Source organism: Protomyctophum parallelum (assembly GCF_964188405.1).
Source record: "Protomyctophum parallelum genome assembly, chromosome: 1".
Taxonomy (NCBI): Eukaryota; Metazoa; Chordata; class Actinopteri; order Myctophiformes; family Myctophidae; genus Protomyctophum; species Protomyctophum parallelum.
The window spans coordinates 104,807,312-104,829,811 of record NC_139697.1 but is presented as its reverse complement, the minus strand read 5'-3'; the positions used below and the strand labels follow the sequence as shown (position 1 = coordinate 104,829,811).

Here is a 22,500-nt window from a genome sequence, read left to right as displayed (position 1 = left end):
GCAGATCTACAAGCTCATAGCGCGAGTGCCGCGCTACGAGCTTGTAGGTCTGCTATTTATTTTTTTAAACCGTGAAAAAATGTGGCGCAAATCTTTTAACATATATTATACTTTCAGAGCGAACGTTTTTTTTAACTCAAATCTTTGCTTCTGGGGGGTTCCATGGAACAACATATTTTGGGGTCGGCGGCCAAATACAGATAATTCTGGGGGTCGTTGACATGAAATAATGATACAGAAAACTGTCAGGATTTAGAAGATTCTTCTTAAACATTGCTGGGGGGGGGGGGGGAATTAAAATAATGTATATGGTCATTTTTGTATAAGCTATTTATGTATTTTTTGACCGTGTGAGAACTAGGTTTAGTTTAAGTTTTTTTAGGTTTTGTTTATCATCATCATCATCGACCGCGGTTCAGATCATGGATTTCACAACGCCACGCCAGACTTCCCGGTCCTTCATTGCCATCCCCAGTTCCTGCTTTACTGATGCCTGTGTCCCTATAGCGATGACATCATGTGTCCCTATAGCGATGACATCATGTGTCCCTATAGCGATGACATCATGTGTCCCTATAGCGATGACATCATGTGTCCCTATAGCGATGACATCATGTGTCCCTATAGCGATGACATCATGTGTCCCTATAGTGATGACATCATGTGTCCCTATAGCGATGACATCATGTGTCCCTATAGCGATGACATCATGTGTCCCTATAGCGATGACATCATGTGTCCCTATAGCGATGACATCATGTGTCCCTATAGCGATGACATCATGTGTCCCTATAGCGATGACATCATGTGTCCCTATAGCGATGACATCATGTGTCCCTATAGCGATGACATCATGTGTCCCTATAGTGATGACATCATGTGTCCCTATAGCGATGACATCATGTGTCCCTATAGCGATGACATCATGTGTCCCTATAGCGATGACATCAGGGAACGACAGTTTTCTACCTCTGGTCTGCTTTGAGGCAGGACTCCAGAGAAGAAGGGAAGATCTAACCTCATTGTCAGCTCTGTAGCAGTGGCCAGAAAACTGTGTTCTTCTGGATCGGACTAGTGAAGAAACACAGGGAAGGTTGCCGTATAGACAAATCCACAGAGGGTTTCCTGGGTGCGGCCATTACTGAGGTGTACCATTAAGCACAGCAGCACTGATTAGCCACACCTGGCCTACGGAGCACCTGCTCCATGGATTACACCTCAGTAATGGCCCAGGGCACCCCTCTGTGGATTAGATCAGTCGATGGGTGGACTAGTGAAGAAACACGGGGAAGGTTGCCGTATATTAGATCAGTCGATGGGTGGACTAGTGTAGAAACACGGGGAAGGTTGCCGTATATTAGATCAGTCGATGGGTGGACTAGTGTAGAAACACAGGGAAGGTTGCCGTATATTAGATCAGTCGATGGGTGGACTAGTGTAGAAACACGGGGAAGGTTGCCGTATATTAGATTAGTCGATGGGTGGACTAGTGAAGAAACACAGGGAAGGTTGCCGTATATTACATTAGTCGATGGGTGGACTAGTGAAGAAACACAGGGAAGGTTGCCGTATATTAGATCAGTCGATGGGTGGACTAGTGAAGAAACACAGGGAAGGTTGCCGTATATTAGATCAGTCGATGGGTGGACTAGTGAAGAAACACAGGGAAGGTTGCCGTATATTAGATCAGTCGATGGGTGGACTAGTGAAGAAACACAGGGAAGGTTGCCGTATATTAGATCAGTCGACGGGTGGCTCTTCTCTTCCAAGACAGATTTTGCGCTCTCATTAGAAGGCGGGTGTAATTAAGTGCCATCCAACCGTTTCTCTTCTTTCTTTGAAAGTGTCCATGTCTCGGAGCCATAGAGTAGAATCGGCTCAACGGTCGTCCTAAATATTTATACTTTTAACATCTTACTAAGCTGGGATGACCAGATCTTATGCATGTCATTGTAAGCTGTAAGCTCCTAGTTTGAAAGTCCTATTGGGAAGAAGATATATATGAACCCAAATACTTGTAGTCATCAACCTGTTTCAGTGTTGTTAATAATAATAATAAAACTTTATTTGTATAGCACCTTTCATGACATGAAATGCAGCTCAAAGTGCTTTACAGAACAATGGAGAATAAAAGAAAAGCAAGGCAACGACATTAAAAAACAAGCAGTAATGCAATACAGTGAGGACATGAATAACAAAAAATAAAACATCAATTAAAAGCAATGTTGTAGAAGTGGGTCTTGAGCTGTGCTTTAAAAATGTCTACAGAGGCTGCCTGACGAAGGTACAGTGGGAGTTTGTTAAATGGTAAATGGTGCATTTATATAGCGCCTTTATCCAAGGCGCTTTACATAGATTGTGCATTACATTCACCCATTCACACACCTTTACATAGATTGTGCATTACATTCACACATTCATACACCGAGGTACCAACCAGCACATCGGGAGCAATTTGGGGGTTCAGTGTCTTGCCCAAGGACACTTCGACATGTAGACAGGAGGAGCCGGGATTCGAACCGCCGACCCATGGATCATTGGACGACCTGCTCTACCTCTTGAGCCACAGTCGCCCCTCTTTGTTCCATGCCGACGGCCCGTAGAAGCAAAAAGATGCTTCCCCGTATTTTTTAGTTGCCATTTTTTTAGGCAAAGCGAGCAGGCCAGCAGTGGAAGACCTTAGGGGGCGGTTTGGGACATATTTAGGCAGGCAGTCATGTAGGTAGGAAGGTGCGAGATCATTGAGAGCTTTATAGACAAGTAAAATCATTTTAAAATCAATCCTAAAAACAACCGGAAGCCAGTGCAGTGAAACTGGAGTAATATGTTCTCTCATCTTAGTTCTAGTTAAAACTCTGGCTGCTGCATTTTGGACAAGTTGTAATCTGTCAGTTGTTTTCTTAAGGCTCATACATAGTCTGGATTTTCGGTGGTTAGGTGACCACCGAACTACAACATGACGTTACGAGCCGCGGTGAAGAGCAAACCACCGCCACCGCTCCAGCCCTTCTCTCTGTTTTTACTCACCACCGCTCAACGTTATTTCAGCTCCGGTGGTCAGATCACCACCGGAGCGGTGGTCACCTCACCACCGGAAATCCAGACTATGAATAGGCCTTTAGGGCCTAAAGGCCTATTCATAATCTGGATTTTACTGCAATGCACTTTTTTCAGGACTGCCTAAAGTTTAGGCAGTCCTGAAAAAAGTGCATTGCAGTAATCAAGCCGAGAAAAAACAAAGGCGTTGATTAGTGTTTTTGCATCGTTAAGTGTTTTTATTGTTGGATTTGCATATATTTACATATTCAGTTTTGGTCTTGTTGAGATAAAGACCTGCTCAAGAGACTGAAGGAGAGCCTGGGCGTATTCCAATGATTGACTGATAAGTGTGATGTCATCAGTGAGGTCAGTGTGGGGTAGGTGTGATGTCATCAGTGAGGTCAGTGTGGGGTAGGTATTTAGCAGGAAGACGAGGTTTAGTTGGTAGCCCTTATCATTGATAGTATCAACCAGTGTTGTCTAAAACTAAGACGAAAAACGTTCGTCGACTTTTTCACTGACTAAAACTAAATAAAAACGAATCTATGACTAAAACTAAGACTATGAATACACTGACGATTTCATCAACAAATAAAAACTAGACTAAAATGTTAAGAAGGGACTAGTGGACAAGAGATCCAGTTTTATGCTGGGTTGCATGCTGAAAATAGCAGATATACAATCTCACAACGCGTCGCAGCGCGACGCGTTGTGAGATTGTATATCTGCTATTTGCAACCAAAGTGTAAAATATGTCATTACAACGACATCAAGGCCTGTCAAAACACATTCTAGACGACTAAATCAACTGTAGATTCAGTCGAGTAAAATCGTATGACATTTAGTCGACTAAAACTAGACTAAACACTAGAACATTCCAGGTGACTAAAATATGACCAAAACTAAATGAAGTTTCAGTCCACAGACTATGACTAAACTAAAATCTAACTAAATTACGTTTCAGTCCAAAGACTATGACTAAACTAAAATCTAACTAAATGAAGTTTCAGTCCAAAGACTATGACTAAACTAAATGAAGTTTCAGTCCAAAGACTATGACTAAACTAAATGAAGTTTCAGTCCACAGACTATGACTAAACTAAATGAAGTTTCAGTCCACAGACTATGACTAAACTAAATGAAGTTTCAGTCCACAGACTATGACTAAACTAAAATCTAAATGTGCTGCTAAAAACAACACTGGTATCGACTGAACATACGAAGAACATAATGAACAACAATAACAAATAGAAACGGGGCAAGTTGTGTTTATAGGTTGTCACTAAATGTTTCCCTGATTCTGTACATGTACATGATACTGTACACGGAACACATGTGGGAACAACACCACGTCAAAACAATAAATACACTCGCCAAACCTTTACACACGCCCTTTACGCCCCGGCTGGCCAGGGGGAGGCAGTATAGAGACCAGTTCCTTTCCCCTCCATCAGGCGCCCCGGCTGGCCAGGGGGAGGCAGTATAGAGACCAGTTCCTTTCCCCTCCATCAGGCGCCCCGGCTGGCCAGGGGGAGGCAGTATAGAGACCAGTTCCTTTCCCCTCCATCAGGCGCCCCGGCTGGCCAGGGTGAGGCAGTATAGAGACCAGTTCCTTTCCCCTCCATCAGGCGCCCCGGCTGGCCAGGGGGAGGCAGTATAGAGACCCGTTCCTTTCCCCTCCATCAGGCGCCCCGGCTGGCCAGGGGGAGGCAGTATAGAGACCAGTTCCTTTCCCCTCCATCAGGCGCCCCGGCTGGCCAGGGGGAGGCAGTATAGAGACCAGTTCCTTTCCCCTCCATCAGGCGCCCCGGCTGGCCAGGGGGAGGCAGTATAGAGACCAGTTCCTTTCCCCTCCATCAGGCGCCCCGGCTGGCCAGGGTGAGGCAGTATAGAGACCAGTTCCTTTCCCCTCCATCAGGCGCCCCGGCTGGCCAGGGGGAGGCAGTATAGAGACCCGTTCCTTTCCCCTCCATCAGGCGCCCCGGCTGGCCAGGGGGAGGCAGTATAGAGACCAGTTCCTTTCCCCTCCATCAGGCGCCCCGGCTGGCCAGGGGGAGGCAGTATAGAGACCAGTTCCTTTCCCCTCCATCAGGCGCCCCGGCTGGCCAGGGGGAGGCAGTATAGAGACCAGTTCCTTTCCCCTCCATCAGGCGCCCCGGCTGGCCAGGGGGAGGCAGTATAGAGACCAGTTCCTTTCCCCTCCATCAGGCGCCGCGGCTGGCCAGGGGGAGGCAGTGTAGAGACCAGTTCCTTTCCCCTCCATCAGGCGCCCCGGCTGGCCAGGGGGAGGCAGTGTAGAGACCAGTTCCTTTCCCCTCCATCAGGTGCCCCGGCTGGCCAGGGGGAGGCAGTATAGAGACCAGTTCCTTTCCCCTCCATCAGGCGCCCCGGCTGGCCAGGGGGAGGCAGTATAGAGACCAGTTCCTTTCCCCTCCATCAGGCGCCCCGGCTGGCCAGGGGGAGGCAGTTTGTGTGCATTTATTGTCTTGTATTTAGTCCAATAATGAAATGGCAGAGGCTGGACAAAAAAACACTCAAACGGCCATATCCGTCATCACAAATGTGACATTTTTGGGGACATTTGGGCAAGTGGCTATATGGCCAAATTTAGCCCAAGGAGTGTTTTTCATGCAAAACTAATGCTTGGAATGGATTCAGAATCATGAGAACCCCCTAGTTTGACTCGTCACATGCTACTTAAAGCATGATGAAATTTAGAAAATATTGCTTTATAATAAGTTATCAATAGGGCCATCTTGGATTAAGGTAAATTCAGGGTATTAGCAGTGAGCAGATTAGGGTAGATTTATTTCAGAATCACCCTGGATAGTAGATCTAATGTCCTGTCAGAATCACCCTGGAGACATAGGCCCTCATTTATCAACCGTGCGTACGCCAAAATATGGGTGCACGCCGAAATTACCGACATTTTCGGCATTTACCATTTCCACCAAAGCTTGAAATTGAACTTGAGTAGGACAAAAAGTCACGTCTGGTCGGGAGCGGTCGTACGCTTTGTCCTCGGCTGGGTTTCTGTCGAACACTTTGTCCTCGGCTGTTTTTCTGTCGTACACTTTGTCCTCGGCTGTTTTTCTGTCGTACACTTTGTCCTCGGCTGTTTTTCTGTCGTACACTTTGTCCTCGGCTGTTTTTCTGTCGTACACTTTGTCCTCGGCTGTTTTTCTGTCGTACGCTTTGTCCTCGGCTGTTTTTCTGTCGTACGCTTTGTCCTCGGCTGTTTTTCTGTCGAACACAAGCGGAGCAGCATTGTCTGAACTGCTGACACGCTGTCACAGGCATCTAAACATATGTTTTCACTCCTAAAATGTTTATATAAAACGGTATGTGTATATACATAAAAGAGAGAGATTTCCAACTTTACAAGTAATTAAAATCGCGCAATTAAAAACAATGTAACGTGTTTACAATGTATTAGTTTGTGCTTAATCAAACAGTGCTTTACTGGCCTTGTTATGCGAGCACACTTGTCAGATGATTTGGGCATGCGCTCTACAAGCATCTACAAGCAGATCTACAAGCTCATAGTGGGGCACAGAGTGCCGCACTATGAGCTTGTAGGTCTGCTATCTTTTTTTTAAATCTTTGAATGTATATTCTTTCAGGGTCCCTGGAACAACATATTTTCACATGGGGGTCGGCGGCCAAATACAGATAATTCTTGGGGTCCTTGACATGAAAAAGGTTGAGCACCGCTGACACAGAAACATGGGTTTTGATTTGAAGTCATGATTTAGAAGACATTGTGTTACCAAATTCAACAGAGACCATGAGGAACCGTAAAGTAAACCTGAGTGAGTGTTTAATTGGTGTCTTGTGTTGAAGGAACGAGAGTTAAATGTGACCAGATGTGACTGAGAGCCTGTCAACCACTCAACGCTTAGTCTCACATTGTCAGACTGTTGCCTCTCGCAATTTCCAAATGCTTCCGTCGTACAGTCTGGAGCAACAGAAGCTCTGATCATGAGTAAAATATAAATGCTTCCGTCTTACAGTCTGGAGCAACGGAAGCTCTGATCACGAGTAAAATATAAATGCTTCCGTCTTACAGTCTGGAGCAACAGAAGCTCTGATCACGAGTAAAATATAAATGCTTCCGTCTTACAGTCTGGAGCAACGGAAGCTCTGATCACGAGTAAAATATAAATGCTTCCGTCGTACAGTCTGGAGCAATGGAAGCTCTGATCACGAGTAAAATATAAATGCTTCCGTCGTACAGTCTGGAGCAACGGAAGCTCTGATCATGAGTAAAATATAAATGCTTCCGTCGTACAGTCTGGAGCAACGGAAGCTCTGATCATGAGTAAAATATAAATGCTTCCGTCGTACAGTCTGGAGCAACGGAAGCTCTGATCACGAGTAAAATATAAATGCTTCCGTCGTACAGTCTGGAGCAACGGAAGCTCTGATCACGAGTAAAATATAAATGCTTCCGTCGTACAGTCTGGAGCAACGGAAGCTCTGATCATGAGTAAAATATAAATGCTTCCGTCGTACAGTCTGGAGCAACGGAAGCTCTGATCATGAGTAAAATATAAAGTGAAAGTGGAGCATCCTCCCCACTTCCGTTTCGTCTTTACAGTCACAGTTATAATATAAATAGAAATCAGCTCTACGCAATGTTAGCATAATAGGAGTTAGTGAATGTAGATGGAACACCTTTGGGGAAGTCACCACAGCCACAGGAGAGAGGTTTCTGTACTCGGGGAGGGAGAGAGAAGAGGATCCACATATGCATGGTGTGGGTTTAATTCTCTCAAAATATGCTACCAGAAGCCTCCTGGAATGGGAACCCGTTTCTGAAAGAATCATCACTGCTAGATTTGCATCCAAGGGCCGAAATATCACCATCATTCAGTGCTACGCACCGACAAACTCGGCTGAGAACGAAGAGAAGGAGAAGTTCTACCAACAACTACAAGCGCAAATGCAGAAGTCCCCAAGGAGAGATATCCAAATAGTTCTAGGAGACATGAATGCCAAGGTCGGGAGGGACAACACCAAGTGGACAAGCATCATGGGAAAAGAAGGCCTCGGAGATGTGAACGAAAATGGAGCTCTTTTTGTGGACTTCTGCGCCTTCAACGAACTAATCATTGGAGGGAGCCTATTTCCACACAAGCCCACACACAAAGCCACATGGATCTCCCCTGATCTAAATACAGAGAACCAAATCGACCACATAACCATAGCAAGAAAATGGAGGAAGCTGCTCCTTGATGTTAGGGTAAAGAGAGGAGCTGACATCGACTCCGACCACCACCTACTGATAGGAGAATTTAGATTAAAATTAGCTGCTAAGCCAAGGACAGAAAACAAGGCACAGAGAAAGTTTGATGTCAGGAAACTAAGAGATCCCCAGGTTAAAAAAGATGCAGGGCTGACACTGAAGAACAGATTTGCACCACTAGCAGGAACAGGCGAGGTGGAGGAAGAATGGGGGAACTGTAAGAAAGCCTTCATAGAAACATGTGAACAGGTTCTGGGGTACAGGAAGATTGAAAGAAAAGACTGGATTGCGGATGACACCTGGCAGGCCATAGAGGATAGAAGAGACCTCAAAGCCAAGGGCAACAGGGAACCTGATAGGGAAAAGAAGGAACAGTGGAGACAAGAATACCAGCAGCAAAGCAAGACAGTGAAGAAGAAGACAAAAAGGGACAAGAGGAGATATGTCAACGACCTGGCATGCGAGGCAGAGGTAGCAGCTGGGCAGCGGAACATGAAAGACCTTTACAGGATCACAAGGCAACTGGCGGGGAAGAACAGGACTATCAGCCGACCAGTTAAAAACAAAGAGGGGCAACTCCTCACACTGGAAACCCAACAGCTGGAACGCTGGAGGGAACACTTCCACGAACTCCTAAACAGACCTCCTCCAGAAACAACACCAGAGATCCCCATGGTTCCAAGCAAAACCCTGAAGATCAACTGCGGGAGGATCTCAAAGGATGAAATAACAAGAGCCATCAAAAAGCTGAAGGCTGGAAAAGCACCAGGAGTTGACAACATCAGCCCTGATATCCTGAAAGCTGACCCCAAGGCAACCACTGAGGCTTTATACCCCCTTCTCAACAACATCTGGGATACGGAAGTCATCCCAACAGAGTGGAAGACCAGCCTAATGGTCACCCTTCCTAAAAAAGGAAACCTTAGCGAATGCAGCAACTGGAGAGGCATAATGCTATTGTCTATCCCTAGCAAAGTCTTCTGCAGGATTATTTTAGATAGGATACTGGATCAGCCCTGGACAAACAGCTAAGAAAAGAGCAAGCTGGGTTCAGGAAAGACAAATCATGCACAGACCATATTGCAACCCTGAGAATCATCATCGAACAGTGCGTAGAGTGGCAATCCCCTCTTTATGTAAACTTTGTTGACTTTGAGAAAGCTTTTGATAGCCTAGACAGGGAAGTGCTTTGGAAACTGCTAGGGCACTATGGCCTACCCTCAAAAATCACCAACCTAATAAAAAACATGTACCAAGATTTCAGTGGCCGTGTGATCAGCAAGGGCAAACTCTCAGACACCTTTGCCATCACAACAGGAGTACGGCAGGGTTGCCTCCTCTCTCCTCTGATCTTCCTCATTGCCATTGATTGGATAATGAGAAAAACAACCAAAGATCATCGGACAGGAATCCAGTGGACCTTGTTTACACAGCTCGAGGACCTGGACTTTGCAGATGACCTTGCAATACTCTCTGAAAACCACACACACATGCAACAGAAGACAGACAGACTGCAGGCAAACAGCGAACAGCTTGGGCTCAAGATCAACACCGGTAAAACGAAGACAATGAAGATAAATCCGCGGGTACATAACCCCATCACACTTGGAGGAGAGGCCATAGAAGATCTGGAACACTTCACATATCTAGGGAGCAACATCAGCAGGGATGGAGGAGCAGACAGGGACATAGAGCAAAGAATCAGCAAAGCACAGCTGGCATTTAGGATCTTGCGACCGATCTGGATATCCAAACAGCTCTCTAACAACACCAAGCTACGGATCTTCAACACCAATGTGAAGACCGTCCTGCTCTATGGCTCTGAAACATGGAAGACTAACGAGGGCCTAATAAACAAGCTCCAGGTGTTTGTAAATAAATGCCTGCGTTACATCCTCAAGCTATGGTGGCCCATCAAAACCACAAATGAGGAGTTATGGAGGATCGCAAAACAGGACAGTATAGCTAGTACCATCAAAAGGAGAAAGTGGAACTGGATAGGCCACACCCTTAGAAAGGACACAGATAACGTCACAAGGCAGGCCCTGGACTACAACCCACAGGGGAAGAGGAAACAGGGCAGGCCAAGAAACACCTGGAGACGTTCCACTCTCCAGGACCTGAAGGACATTGGCATGAGCTGGCAGGAAGCAAAAGCGCAGGCCCAGAAGAGAGTGAGATGGAGAGCTCTGGTGGACGCCCTATGCCCCTCGACGGGGTAAAGAGGATTAAGTCAAGTAAGTCAAGTCTACGCATATAGCTTGTTGCTTAGCAGAAAAGGAAATACAAAAATAAGCTTTTAAATATTAAAAGATATATATTTTCGTGAACGGAAATGGCAGCTTCCTTACTCGGATTTCGGGATCTGTAGTTCCAGACTCTATATAGAATTTGGAGTCAGATGTACTGTAAATATGAAATAAATGCTTAAACATGTAGCTAGGTGTAATGTTAGAGACCACAGAAGACATATGTAAATATGAAGTAAATGCTTAAACATGTAGCTAGGTGTAATGTTAGAGACCACAGAAGACATGTCAATATGAAATAAATGTAACATGTAGCTAGGTGTAATGTTAAGAGTCCACAGAAGACATGTAAATATGAAATAAATGCTTAAACATGTAGCTATAGGTGTAATGTTAGAGACCACAGAAGACATGTAAATATGAAATAAATGCTTAAACATGTAGCTAGGTGTAATGTTAAGAGTCCACAGAAGACATGTAAATATGAAATACATGCTTAAACATGTAGCTATAGGTGTAATGTTAGAGACCACAGAAGACATGTAAATATGAAATAAATGCTTAAACATGTAGCTATAGGTGTAATGTTAGAGACCATAGAAGACATGTAAATATGAAATAAATGCTTAAACATGTAGCTATAGGTGTAATGTTAGAGACCACAGAAGACATGTAAATATGAAATAAATGCTTAAACATGTAGCTAGGTGTAATGTTAGAGACCACAGAAGACATGTAAATATGAAATAAATGCTTAAACATGTAGCTATAGGTGTAATGTTAGAGACCATAGAAGACATGTAAATATGAAATAAATGCTTAAACATGTAGCTATAGGTGTAATGTTAGAGACCACAGAAGACATGTAAATATGAAATAAATGCTTAAACATGTAGCTAGGTGTAATGTTAGAGACCACAGAAGACATGTAAATATGAAATAAATGCTTAAACATGTAGCTAGGTGTAATGTTAGAGACCACAGAAGACATGTAAATATGAAATAAATGCTTAAACATGTAGCTATAGGTGTAATGTTAGAGACCACAGAAGACATGTAAATATGAAATAAATGCTTAAACATGTAGCTATAGGTGTAATGTTAGAGACCACAGAAGACATGTAAATATGAAATAAATGCTTAAACATGTAGCTATAGGTGTAATGTTAGAGACCACAGAAGACATGTAAATATGAAATAAATGCTTAAACATGTAGCTATAGGTGTAATGTTAGAGACCACAGAAGACATGTAAATATGAAATAAATGCTTAAACATGTAGCTATAGGTGTAATGTTAGAGACCACAGAAGACATGTAAATATGAAATAAATGCTTAAACATGTAGCTATAGGTGTAATGTTAGAGACCACAGAAGACATGTAAATATGAAATAAATGCTTAAACATGTAGCTATAGGTGTAATGTTAGAGACCACAGAAGACATGTAAATATGAAATAAATGCTTAAACATGTAGCTATAGGTGTAATGTTAGAGACCACAGAAGACATGTAAATATGAAATAAATGCTTAAACATGTAGCTATAGGTGTAATGTTAGAGACCACAGAAGACATGTAAATATGAAATAAATGCTTAAACATGTAGCTATAGGTGTAATGTTAGAGACCACAGAAGACATGTAAATATGAAATAAATGCTTAAACATGTAGCTATAGGTGTAATGTTAGAGACCACAGAAGACATGTAAATATGAAATAAATGCTTAAACATGTAGCTAGGTGTAATGTTAGAGACCACAGAAGACATGTAAATATGAAATAAATGCTTAAACATGTAGCTAGGTGTAATGTTAGAGACCACAGAAGACATGTAAATATGAAATAAATGCTTAAACATGTAGCTATAGGTGTAATGTTAGAGACCACAGAAGACATGTAAATATGAAATAAATGCTTAAACATGTAGCTATAGGTGTAATGTTAGAGACCACAGAAGACATGTAAATATGAAATAAATGCTTAAACATGTAGCTATAGGTGTAATGTTAGAGACCACAGAAGACATGTAAATATGAAATAAATGCTTAAACATGTAGCTATAGGTGTAATGTTAGAGACCACAGAAGACATGTAAATATGAAATAAATGCTTAAACATGTAGCTATAGGTGTAATGTTAGAGACCACAGAAGACATGTAAATATGAAATAAATGCTTAAACATGTAGCTATAGGTGTAATGCTAGAGACCACAGAAGACATGTAAATATGAAATAAATGCTTAAACATGTAGCTATAGGTGTAATGTTAGAGACCATAGAAGACATGTAAATATGAAATAAATGCTTAAACATGTAGCTATAGGTGTAATGTTAGAGACCATAGAAGACATGTAAATATGAAATAAATGCTTAAACATGTAGCTATAGGTGTAATGTTAGAGACCATAGAAGACATGTAAATATGAAATAAATGCTTAAACATGTAGCTATAGGTGTAATGTTAGAGACCATAGAAGACATGTAAATATGAAATAAATGCTTAAACATGTAGCTATAGGTGTAATGTTAGAGACCACAGAAGTGAACATTTCAGGCCTGTTTTCTCAACTCACTGTTTCTCTGTAAGACATTACTCTATAGAGCATCGCAGTCCCGCCCCCTACCAGGGCCCAGGAAATTATTCTCAGTTCATTTTCCTCATAGACATTTCAAAAAGTATTTATTTAAAGACATTTTAAGCCTCGTACAAAGACAACTCGTGTTGTGACAAATCATGACAACAAACACAATTTTTTGGACCGAATTAGAAAGAATTTTAAAAAGCTGCAGGTTACAAAACACATTTTGTGTTGTTTTTCTTCTTTGTAATTCTTTGTTTGGTCCAAAATATTGTGTTTATTGTCATGAATTGTCACGACTCCAGTTGGCTATACCGTCTTTAAATGAATACTTTTTGAAATGTCTATGAGGACAAATGCATTGGGAATAGTTTCCTGGGCCTGGCATCGTCATGAAACACATTACTAAGTCAGGGGTTCTTCTCAATGTTTGCCCCCAGGGGCTGGGGACCCCTGGGGTCCCCTGGGGACGGCTGGGGTCCCCTGGGGACGGCTGGGGACCCCTGGGGTCCCCTGGGGACCCCCGGACATGCTCTGCCCCCCCCGCCCACCTCTCCACCACCAATACAAACTGACCGCTATACAATAACCTTAACCCATTCTGAACGGGAACCCCTTTTGGTGTCAGCATCATGTCATGCTTTAGCTGTTGAAAAATAGCAGATCTACAAGCTCATAAAACTTCAGGAAACTGTCAGGATGTAGAAGAGGTTTTTTTTAATCTGATCTCAGGTGAAAATGCATCATAAATAAATACTGAAACCAGATATAATCATTAAGGAACGTTTATGCATGTCACTCATGTGTGTTCTAATCTACTGTATGTAAACGGTTCATTTACATTTTCCTTTTAGTTAATACAGCCTAATCTGGGAACCCTGAGAGAAAATAAATAAAAGAGATCTTCTACATGATCAAAAGATTCTGCTATTTAAAAAAAAAAAAGGATTTGTAGACATTTGAAACATTCTGCACCTCTTTGTGCTTTAGCTTAGCCCATTCTGACCGGGCACCCATTTTCTTTTTTGAAAAATCGAAGAACGACTGACATTTTTTTAGAATCTGATCTCAGGTCAGAATGGGGTTAATCAGACCAGTGTGTGTCCGGCGGAAAACGCTTATGAATCTGATCTCAGGTCAGAATGGGTTAAAGTACATGTCCACGCAGATACTTTTGTACTTTTCACTCAAGTACATTTTGAATTCCGGGCTTTTACTCGTACCAGAGTATTGCTATATATGTTGCAGTATTGATGCTGCAACATATATATACATATACATACATATATATAACCCATTCTGACCTGAGATCAGATTCATACGAGGTTTCCACTGGACACACACTGGTCTGATCAACCCATTCTGACCTGAGATCAGATTCATACGAGGTTTCCACTGGACACACACTGGTCTGATCAACCCATTCTGACCTGAGATTAGATTCTAAAAATGTCAGTCGCTCTTCAATTTTTCAAAAAATAGCAGACCTACAAGCTCATAGCGCGCCACTCGGTGGCGCGCTATGAGCTTGTAGGTCTGCTATTTTTCAATAGCTAAAGCATGACATGATGCTGACACCAGAATGGGTGCCCGTTCAGAATGGGATAAGCTAAAGTAAAAAAATAAATAAAAAATAATACTGAGTACTTTTTCCACCATGGCTACGTATGATGATGTCACAGTCTGCTGACGATGTCACAGTCTGCTGACGATGTCACAGTCTGCTGACGATGTCACAGTCTGCTGACGATGTCACAGTCTGCTGACGATGTCACAGTCTGCTGACGATGTCACAGTCTGCTGACGATGTCACAGCCTGCTGATGATGTCACAGTCTGCTGACGATGTCACAGTCTGCTGACGATGTCACAGCCTGCTGATGATGTCACAGTCTGCTGACGATGTCACAGTCTGCTGACGATGTCACAGCCGCGACAGTCTGGTGGGCACTGGCTCGTCGTCACTGTCACAGTCGCTGCAGTTACCACAGCAGCACTGCAGGGGGAGACAGAGGGCAGGCAGGCCATCAGAGACACTGTTAACACCAAGGACTGTCTAAAGAGGACAAGAAGCGAAGACCGTACGGGCGACGCCATGTTGCTCACATGGTGCTCCATGGAAGGAAAGAAACATGTGCAGTTGAGACCCAAGGACTGTATAAAGAGGACAGGAAGCGAAGACTGTACGGGTGCCACCATGTTGCTCCATGGAAGGAAAGAAACATGCGCAGTTGAGACCAGGAAGTTGGACATGCATATGGCACAAATGGCCCAGCAGATGGCGTGAGGTGACTAAAGACCTTGCTGAATGTAGGGACGCTTGTATCTCACTCTTCTGCCAGCCTATATGCTGAAGCCAGCTTGGCTCAGTGCTCACCATGAACGGACTGACTGAGACAGCCGTGTCATGATCAGTGCAACTATAATATCTATATAATCTTATGTAATACAGTGGTTTTCAACCTGGTCTGGGGACCACCAGCACCCTTGAGGGGGTTTCAGCTAGGTAGTCTCCAGCTTGGTAACCAAATGGACTCTTATAGATCTTTAACTCTTGAGAGCGTAACCCGTCCATTTGGTTTCATTTTAAACTCTCAAGAGTTCAATTATTGTTAAGATCTGCATAATAAGTCTACACAAGAGAATGTAGAATAATTGTTATTTTGATCAACTTTTGCCTGTTGTCTCTCCTTAAGTAGGCTACCATCATCAATACACATGCTGTATTGATGATCGTACATGGAGAGATTGTGGTCAAGATCTTTTGACCAAGACCCAAGTTTTGGGTCTGAGAGGCTACATCTCATAAAAAAATGGTGGTCCATATGGATAAAATGCCCAATAAATAATGGGACTTGATACAAAAAGGTTTGAAAACCACTGTATTACATACAATTATATAGATATTATAGTTGCACTGATCATGACACGGCTGTCTCAGTCAGTCCGTTCATGGTGAGCACTGAGCCAAGCTGGCTTCAGCATATAGGCTGGCAGAAGAGTGAGATACAAGCGTCCCTACATTCAGCAAGGTCTTTAGTCACCTCACGCCATCTGCTGGGCCATTTGTGCCATATGCATGTCCAACTTCCTGGTCTCAACTGCGCATGTTTCTTTCCTTCCATGGAGCAACATGGTGGCACCCGTACAGTCTTCGCTTCCTGTCCTCTTTATACAGTCCTTGTTGAGACCAAGGAAGCTGAACGAGGAAGTGTTGGCTGCATAAAGCCCACTGCGCATGTTTCTTTCCTTCCATGGAGCACCATGTGAGCAACATGGCGGCGCCCTTACGGTCTCCGCGTCCCGTCCTCTTTATACAGTCCTTGGTTAACACTAGGAAGTCTGAAAAAAATTCACTACTACTCAGTCGGCTGAAAAGTCAGGGGGACCGTGTTTTTGGTGCGATTTGATTGGCCACTCTCTCCCCCCATCTCACACATTTTTTACTCATTTAAAAAAATTCAAAATACCGTGTAAACTACGAAATTGGGGCTTTCATTTGGTATATAGATCGGTTGTGTAGGCCCTCTCTACGAAACGATATCAAGTGAAAAGGAAATGTCGGGGGAATCGGTTTGTAAAAGACACCATTATCAAGCAGCGCAAAAAAAAAGGCGAGTGGGTGAGAAAGGGGGACGGCGGTCGATTGTGCCGATATAGCCAGACTGAGTAGGAGATATATGCCTAAAATCATATTTACAAAACGTTTCAAATGGAAAAAAAAAACAGAGATGATTTCAATCGAATATTTAGACAAAGTCATGCAAGGGGAACTTTCTCTGGACTCCATGGGCTAAGAAAATAAACTTTTAATTCTCAAATCCGGTCAGAATGGCTGCTCCGACGTCGTAGTGTTAAATAAATGGGTGAAAACAGCCCTCAGCTATTCCTGGTAGAAATACTATTATACTACTACTAATAATAATAATACTAATAACGGGATGAGCTCCTCCAACTACGCTCCTCTATCCTCTGTAATATCAGGCCGATCGATCCTCTACCTCCGGAGATTCGTCCCAGAAAGAGGGGGAGACGGGGGGGTGTACGAACGAGACTGAGGAGGCGTCGCTTCAGACCCCATCTCCCCTCCATCATTCTGGCTAATGTTCGCTCTCTCAGGTACAAGATGGATATACTACACGCCAAGTGCCGCCTGGAGAGAGCCTACAAAGAAGCCTGTGTCATCGCCTTGACTGAAACCTGGCTCAATGAGACCATACTGGACTCTGATGTCCGTCTGGATGGATTCACCATCATACGGGCGGACAGGACGGGTCAGTCGGACAAGGACAGTGGTGGAGGGGTCTGCATTTACGTCAACGACAGGTGGTGTAATAACATCAAGGTCCACAACACAGTCTGTACACCTAACATTGAGATGTTAACCCTGTCACTCCGCCCTTTCTATCTCCCAAGAGAATTCCCAACGGTGGTTGTTGGGTGTGTTTACATCCAGCCTAAAGCTAACTATAGAATAGCAGCAGGGCTAGTAGCCGAGGCAGCTAATTCTTTGATGGCTAGGTACCCCGAAGCCCCGTTGTTTATTCTGGGAGACTACAACAATTGTAGACTCGAGGGGTCTCCTGCCCTCTCTCCATCAATATGTGGACGTTCCCACGAGGAAAGAACGGATCCTGGATCTGTGTTACGGAAATATTGTTGATGCTTTTAGTGTTCGAGCGCACCCTCCACTGGGAGGCTCGGACCACAACACGGTGTTTCTGCTTCCGCACTACAAACCGGAGCTGAAGCTGTCCAAACCGCAGACCTTCTGCGCCCCTCAGTGGACGGAGGACGCAACTACACAGCTGCAGGGCTCTCTGGCCTGCATGGACTGGGACGTCTTTGAAGGCGTCTTGGACGAGAGGGTCTCCGTGATCACCGATTACATCAAATTCTGTATCACCACCACTATACCCACAAAGACAATAACAAAATATCCTAATTCTAAACCATGGATTACTCCTCATATTAAATATAGTCTCAGTGAAAAGCAGAAGGCTTTTCAACGCAAGGACTGGGCCGTCCTCAAAATAATTGACAGGCAAATTAGGAATGATATTCTTAAGGCCAAACTCAAATACAAAAATAATATAGAGCAGGAGTTTAAAAACATGAACACAAAACAAGCCTTCAATAAAGTAAAAATCCTAACTGGTGGTGAGACAAGACAAAAGAACTGCACAACTCCAGATCCTACCACCTTTGCAAACACTCTGAACACTTTTTACAAACGGTTTGACAATCACGACTACTCTGCTGCCTGTGAGGAACTGTTGGGAGCCCTCCCCTTTCAGGAGCCGTCGCATCCCCCTTTCACCGAGGAGGACGTCCGACAGCTGCTGGCCACGTGTAAGCCTGGCAAGGCACCAGGGCCGGATGGCATCTCGGCTAAGGTGCTCAAGCTCTGTGCCATGGAGCTCTCCCCCATCCTTCACTCCATCTTCTGGGAATCCTACAGGACAGCATCCGTACCCACCCCCTGGAAAGCATCCACCATCATACCGGTACCCAAGAAACCCCGCCCCTCAGAACCTAACCACTATAGACCCGTAGCATTAACATCAATAATGATGAAATGCCTGGAAAGACTGATCCTAAACATCATTCTGCCAGCTGTCAGGTCACAGCTGGACCCTTTCCACTTTGCCTATCGGGCAAAGAGGGGGACAGAGGATGCTGTGGCATGCCTCCTTCATTCCCTTCTCCAACATCTGGACTCATCTTCGGACAATTTTGCCACTATTCTCTTCGTTGATTTCAGTTCTGCTTTCAACACTATTCAACGCCATCACATGATCAAGAAACTGCACCTCCTCAATATCCCACCACTCCTCATACACTGGACTCACAGTTTCCTGAGTAACAGACCACAAGCAGTTAAAGTAGGTACATCATTTTCATCAACTGTTATCACCAACACAGGGGCCCCCCAAGGCTGTGTCCTCAGTCCTTTCCTCTACACACTGTACACAAATGACTGTACTAGCCCCTCACCCAGCAACATCACATATTTACAATACTCTGATGATACTGCTATTCTCGGACTGCTCCATGACAATAACTCTATCACGGTCTATCAGAACACCATTTCTCTTTTTACACAGTGGTGCACTGACAGCTATTTAGTGTTGAATGTGGACAAAACAAAAGAACTGGTCATTGTAACAACCCACACTGGACTTAACCCACTTTTCATTAATGGTAAGACAATAGAACAGGTTGCCAGTTTCACATAAATGGTAAATGGTGCATTTATATAGCGCTTTTATCCAAGGCGCTTTACAGAGATTGTGCATTACATTCACCCATTCACACACACATTCATACACCGATGGCAGCGGAAACCATGCAAGGCACCAACTAGCACATCGGGAGCAATTAGGGGTTCAGTGTCTTGCTCAAGGACACTTCCAGGCACCATCCAGGCACTCTACCCCTGAGCCACCGCCGCCACATATCTTGGACTCACCCTGGACAATAGACTTAGGTTTGATCAACATATTACATCTATCCAGTCACGTTTTCAGCAAAGACTTCATGTAATCCGCAAGTTAAGATCATTATCTGTTGCTCCTCATCTTCTTTTACTATTGTACAAAAGCATTATCCAACCTATTCTGTTGTACTGTTCCGCATGTTTTTACAACATACTACCCATGCCTAACAGAAACAAACTTTTCAGTATCACCCGTATTGCTTCCAAGATTATCGGACTTCCCACACCAACACTTTCTGATATGAAGAATAATGCCATCACACGGCTAGCACTCTCAATATCACGTGACACTGATCATCCCCTGTATCGCTTCTTCAACCTCATGCCATCAGGACAAAGATACAGAACCTTACCCTGGAAAAAGGTCCCTTTCAGTAGGACTTTAGTCCCCTCAGCCATCGCGGCATTAAACAAACTGCCCCGCCGATAGGACTCCAAACAGTCTACTACTAATAGTAATGTAATAGTAATAGTAATAGTAATATAATATAATATAATATAATATAATATAATATAATATAATATAATATAATATAATATAATATAATATTAATATAATAGTAATATAATAGTAATATAATAGTAATAGTAATAGTAATAGTAATATAATAGTAATAGTAATAGTAATATAATAGTAATATAATAGTAATAGTAATAGTAATATAATAGTAATAGTAATAGTAATAGTAATAGTAATAGTAATATAATAGTAATATAATAGTAATAGTAATATAATAGTAATAGTACCTGGACTCCAAACAGTCTCTGTAGTAAAGGGCGTTTGGGAGGGGGGAGGGGCTGACGTCTCCAGTCGAGGTCAGAGGTCAACGAACCATCCTGATGAAAAACATTCAGATCGGAGAAGACCTCTGTCTCTATCATCTGGAGAGAGAGAGAGAGAGAGAGACATAGAGAGACAGAGAGAGAGAGAGAGAGAGAGAGACAGAGAGAGACAGAGAGAGACAGAGAGAGAGAGAGAGAGACATAGAGAGAGAGAGAGAGAGAGAGACAGAGAGAGAGAGAGAGACATAGAGAGACAGAGAGAGAGAGAGAGAGAGAGAGAGAGAGAGAGAGAGAGAGAGAGAGAGAGAGAGAGACAGAGACAGAGAGAGAGAGAGAGAGAGAGAGAGAGAGAGAGAGAGAGAGAGAGAGAGAGAGAGAGAGAGAGAGAGAGACATAGAGAGACAGAGAGAGAGAGAGAGAGAGAGAGAGAGAGAGAGAGAGAGAGAGAGAGAGAGAGAGATAGAGAGAGACATAGAGAGACAGAGAGAGAGAGAGAGAGAGAGAGAGAGAGAGAGAGAGAGAGAGAGAGAGAGAGAGAGAGAGAGAGAGAGAAATACATCACATACAACGAACTCACACAATCACAACACAAACTAGAAACATATTTGGCTCTAAACAGACAGTATACTGTGGCAGACTACCTAACCACAGTAACTGATAAAAACCTGAGAAAGACTTTGACAATGTACAGACTGAGTGATCATAGTCTGGCAATAGAGAAGGGCAGACACAGACAGACCTGTGCTGTCACTGTGATGACGGAGCTATGGAGACAGAGTTACACTTCTTAACACAATGTAAAAACTACACACTGTGATGACGGAGCTATAGAGACAGAGTTACACTTCTTAACACAAGTAAGACGCGCAAACGCGTGAAGCGAACGCAGCTCGTGTGTGTGTGGTTGTGTGTGTGTGTGCTACAGCTGCGCCCTGTGTGTGTGTGTGTGTGTGTGTGCGTGCGTGCGTGCCACAGCTGCGCCCTCTGGTGGCGGGCCGGTGGTGTAACAGCGTGACACCACACAGCGTGACACACACACAGACACTCAGCCCCTGCTGTCATAGTAAGTGGCTCACTGCGTTCGCAACAATGTAAAAACTACACACTGTGATGACGGAGCTATAGAGACAGAGTTACACTTCTTAACACAATGTAAAAACTACACACTGTGATGACGGAGCTATAGAGACAGAGTTACACTTCTTAACACAATGTAAAAACTACACACTGTGATGACGGAGCTATGGAGACAGAGTTACACTTCTTAACACAATGTAAAAACTACACACTGTGATGACGGAGCTATGGAGACAGAGTTACACTTCTTAACACAATGTAAAAACTACACACTGTGATGACGGAGCTATGGAGACAGAGTTACACTTCTTAACACAATGTAAAAACTACACACTGTGATGACGGAGCTATAGAGACAGAGTTACACTTCTTAACACAATGTAAAAACTACACACTGTGATGACGGAGCTATAGAGACAGAGTTACACTTCTTAACACAATGTAAAAACTACACACTGTGATGACGGAGCTATAGAGACAGAGTTACACTTCTTAACACAATGTAAAAACTACACACTGTGATGACGGAGCTATAGAGACAGAGTTACACTTCTTAACACAATGTAAAAACTACACACTGTGATGACGGAGCTATAGAGACAGAGTTACACTTCTTAACACAATGTAAAAACTACACACTGTGATGACGGAGCTATGGAGACAGAGTTACACTTCTTAACACAATGTAAAAACTACACACTGTGATGACGGAGCTATGGAGACAGAGTTACACTTCTTAACACAATGTAAAAACTACACACTGTGATGACGGAGCTATGGAGACGTAGTTACACTTCTTAACACAATGTAAAAACTACACACTGTGATGACGGAGCTATGGAGACAGAGTTACACTTCTTAACACAATGTAAAAACTACACACTGTGATGACGGAGCTATAGAGACAGAGTTACACTTCTTAACACAATGTAAAAACTACACACTGTGATGACGGAGCTATGGAGACAGAGTTACACTTCTTAACACAATGTAAAAACTACACACTGTGATGACGGAGCTATAGAG

The 22,500-nt window shown here is 43.5% G+C and overlaps 1 protein-coding gene across 1 annotated transcript in view; it reads right to left on the bottom strand.

Annotated features, from left to right (window-relative positions):
• Nucleotides 1–15,039: 15,039 nt before the first annotated feature.
• LOC310856338 (G protein-coupled receptor kinase 6-like) overlaps nt 15,040–22,500 on the bottom strand; it is a gene marked incomplete at its 3' end in the record, with an annotated part of 23,480 nt that continues 16,019 nt past the window's right edge. The window contains exons 14-15 of the mRNA XM_083761713.1: nt 20,362–20,496; nt 15,040–15,111 (exon numbers count right to left, since the gene is read on the bottom strand). Coding sequence (XP_083617839.1) covers nt 15,040–15,111; nt 20,362–20,496 — 207 coding nt within the window. The remainder of the gene's footprint in view (nt 15,112–20,361; nt 20,497–22,500) is intronic.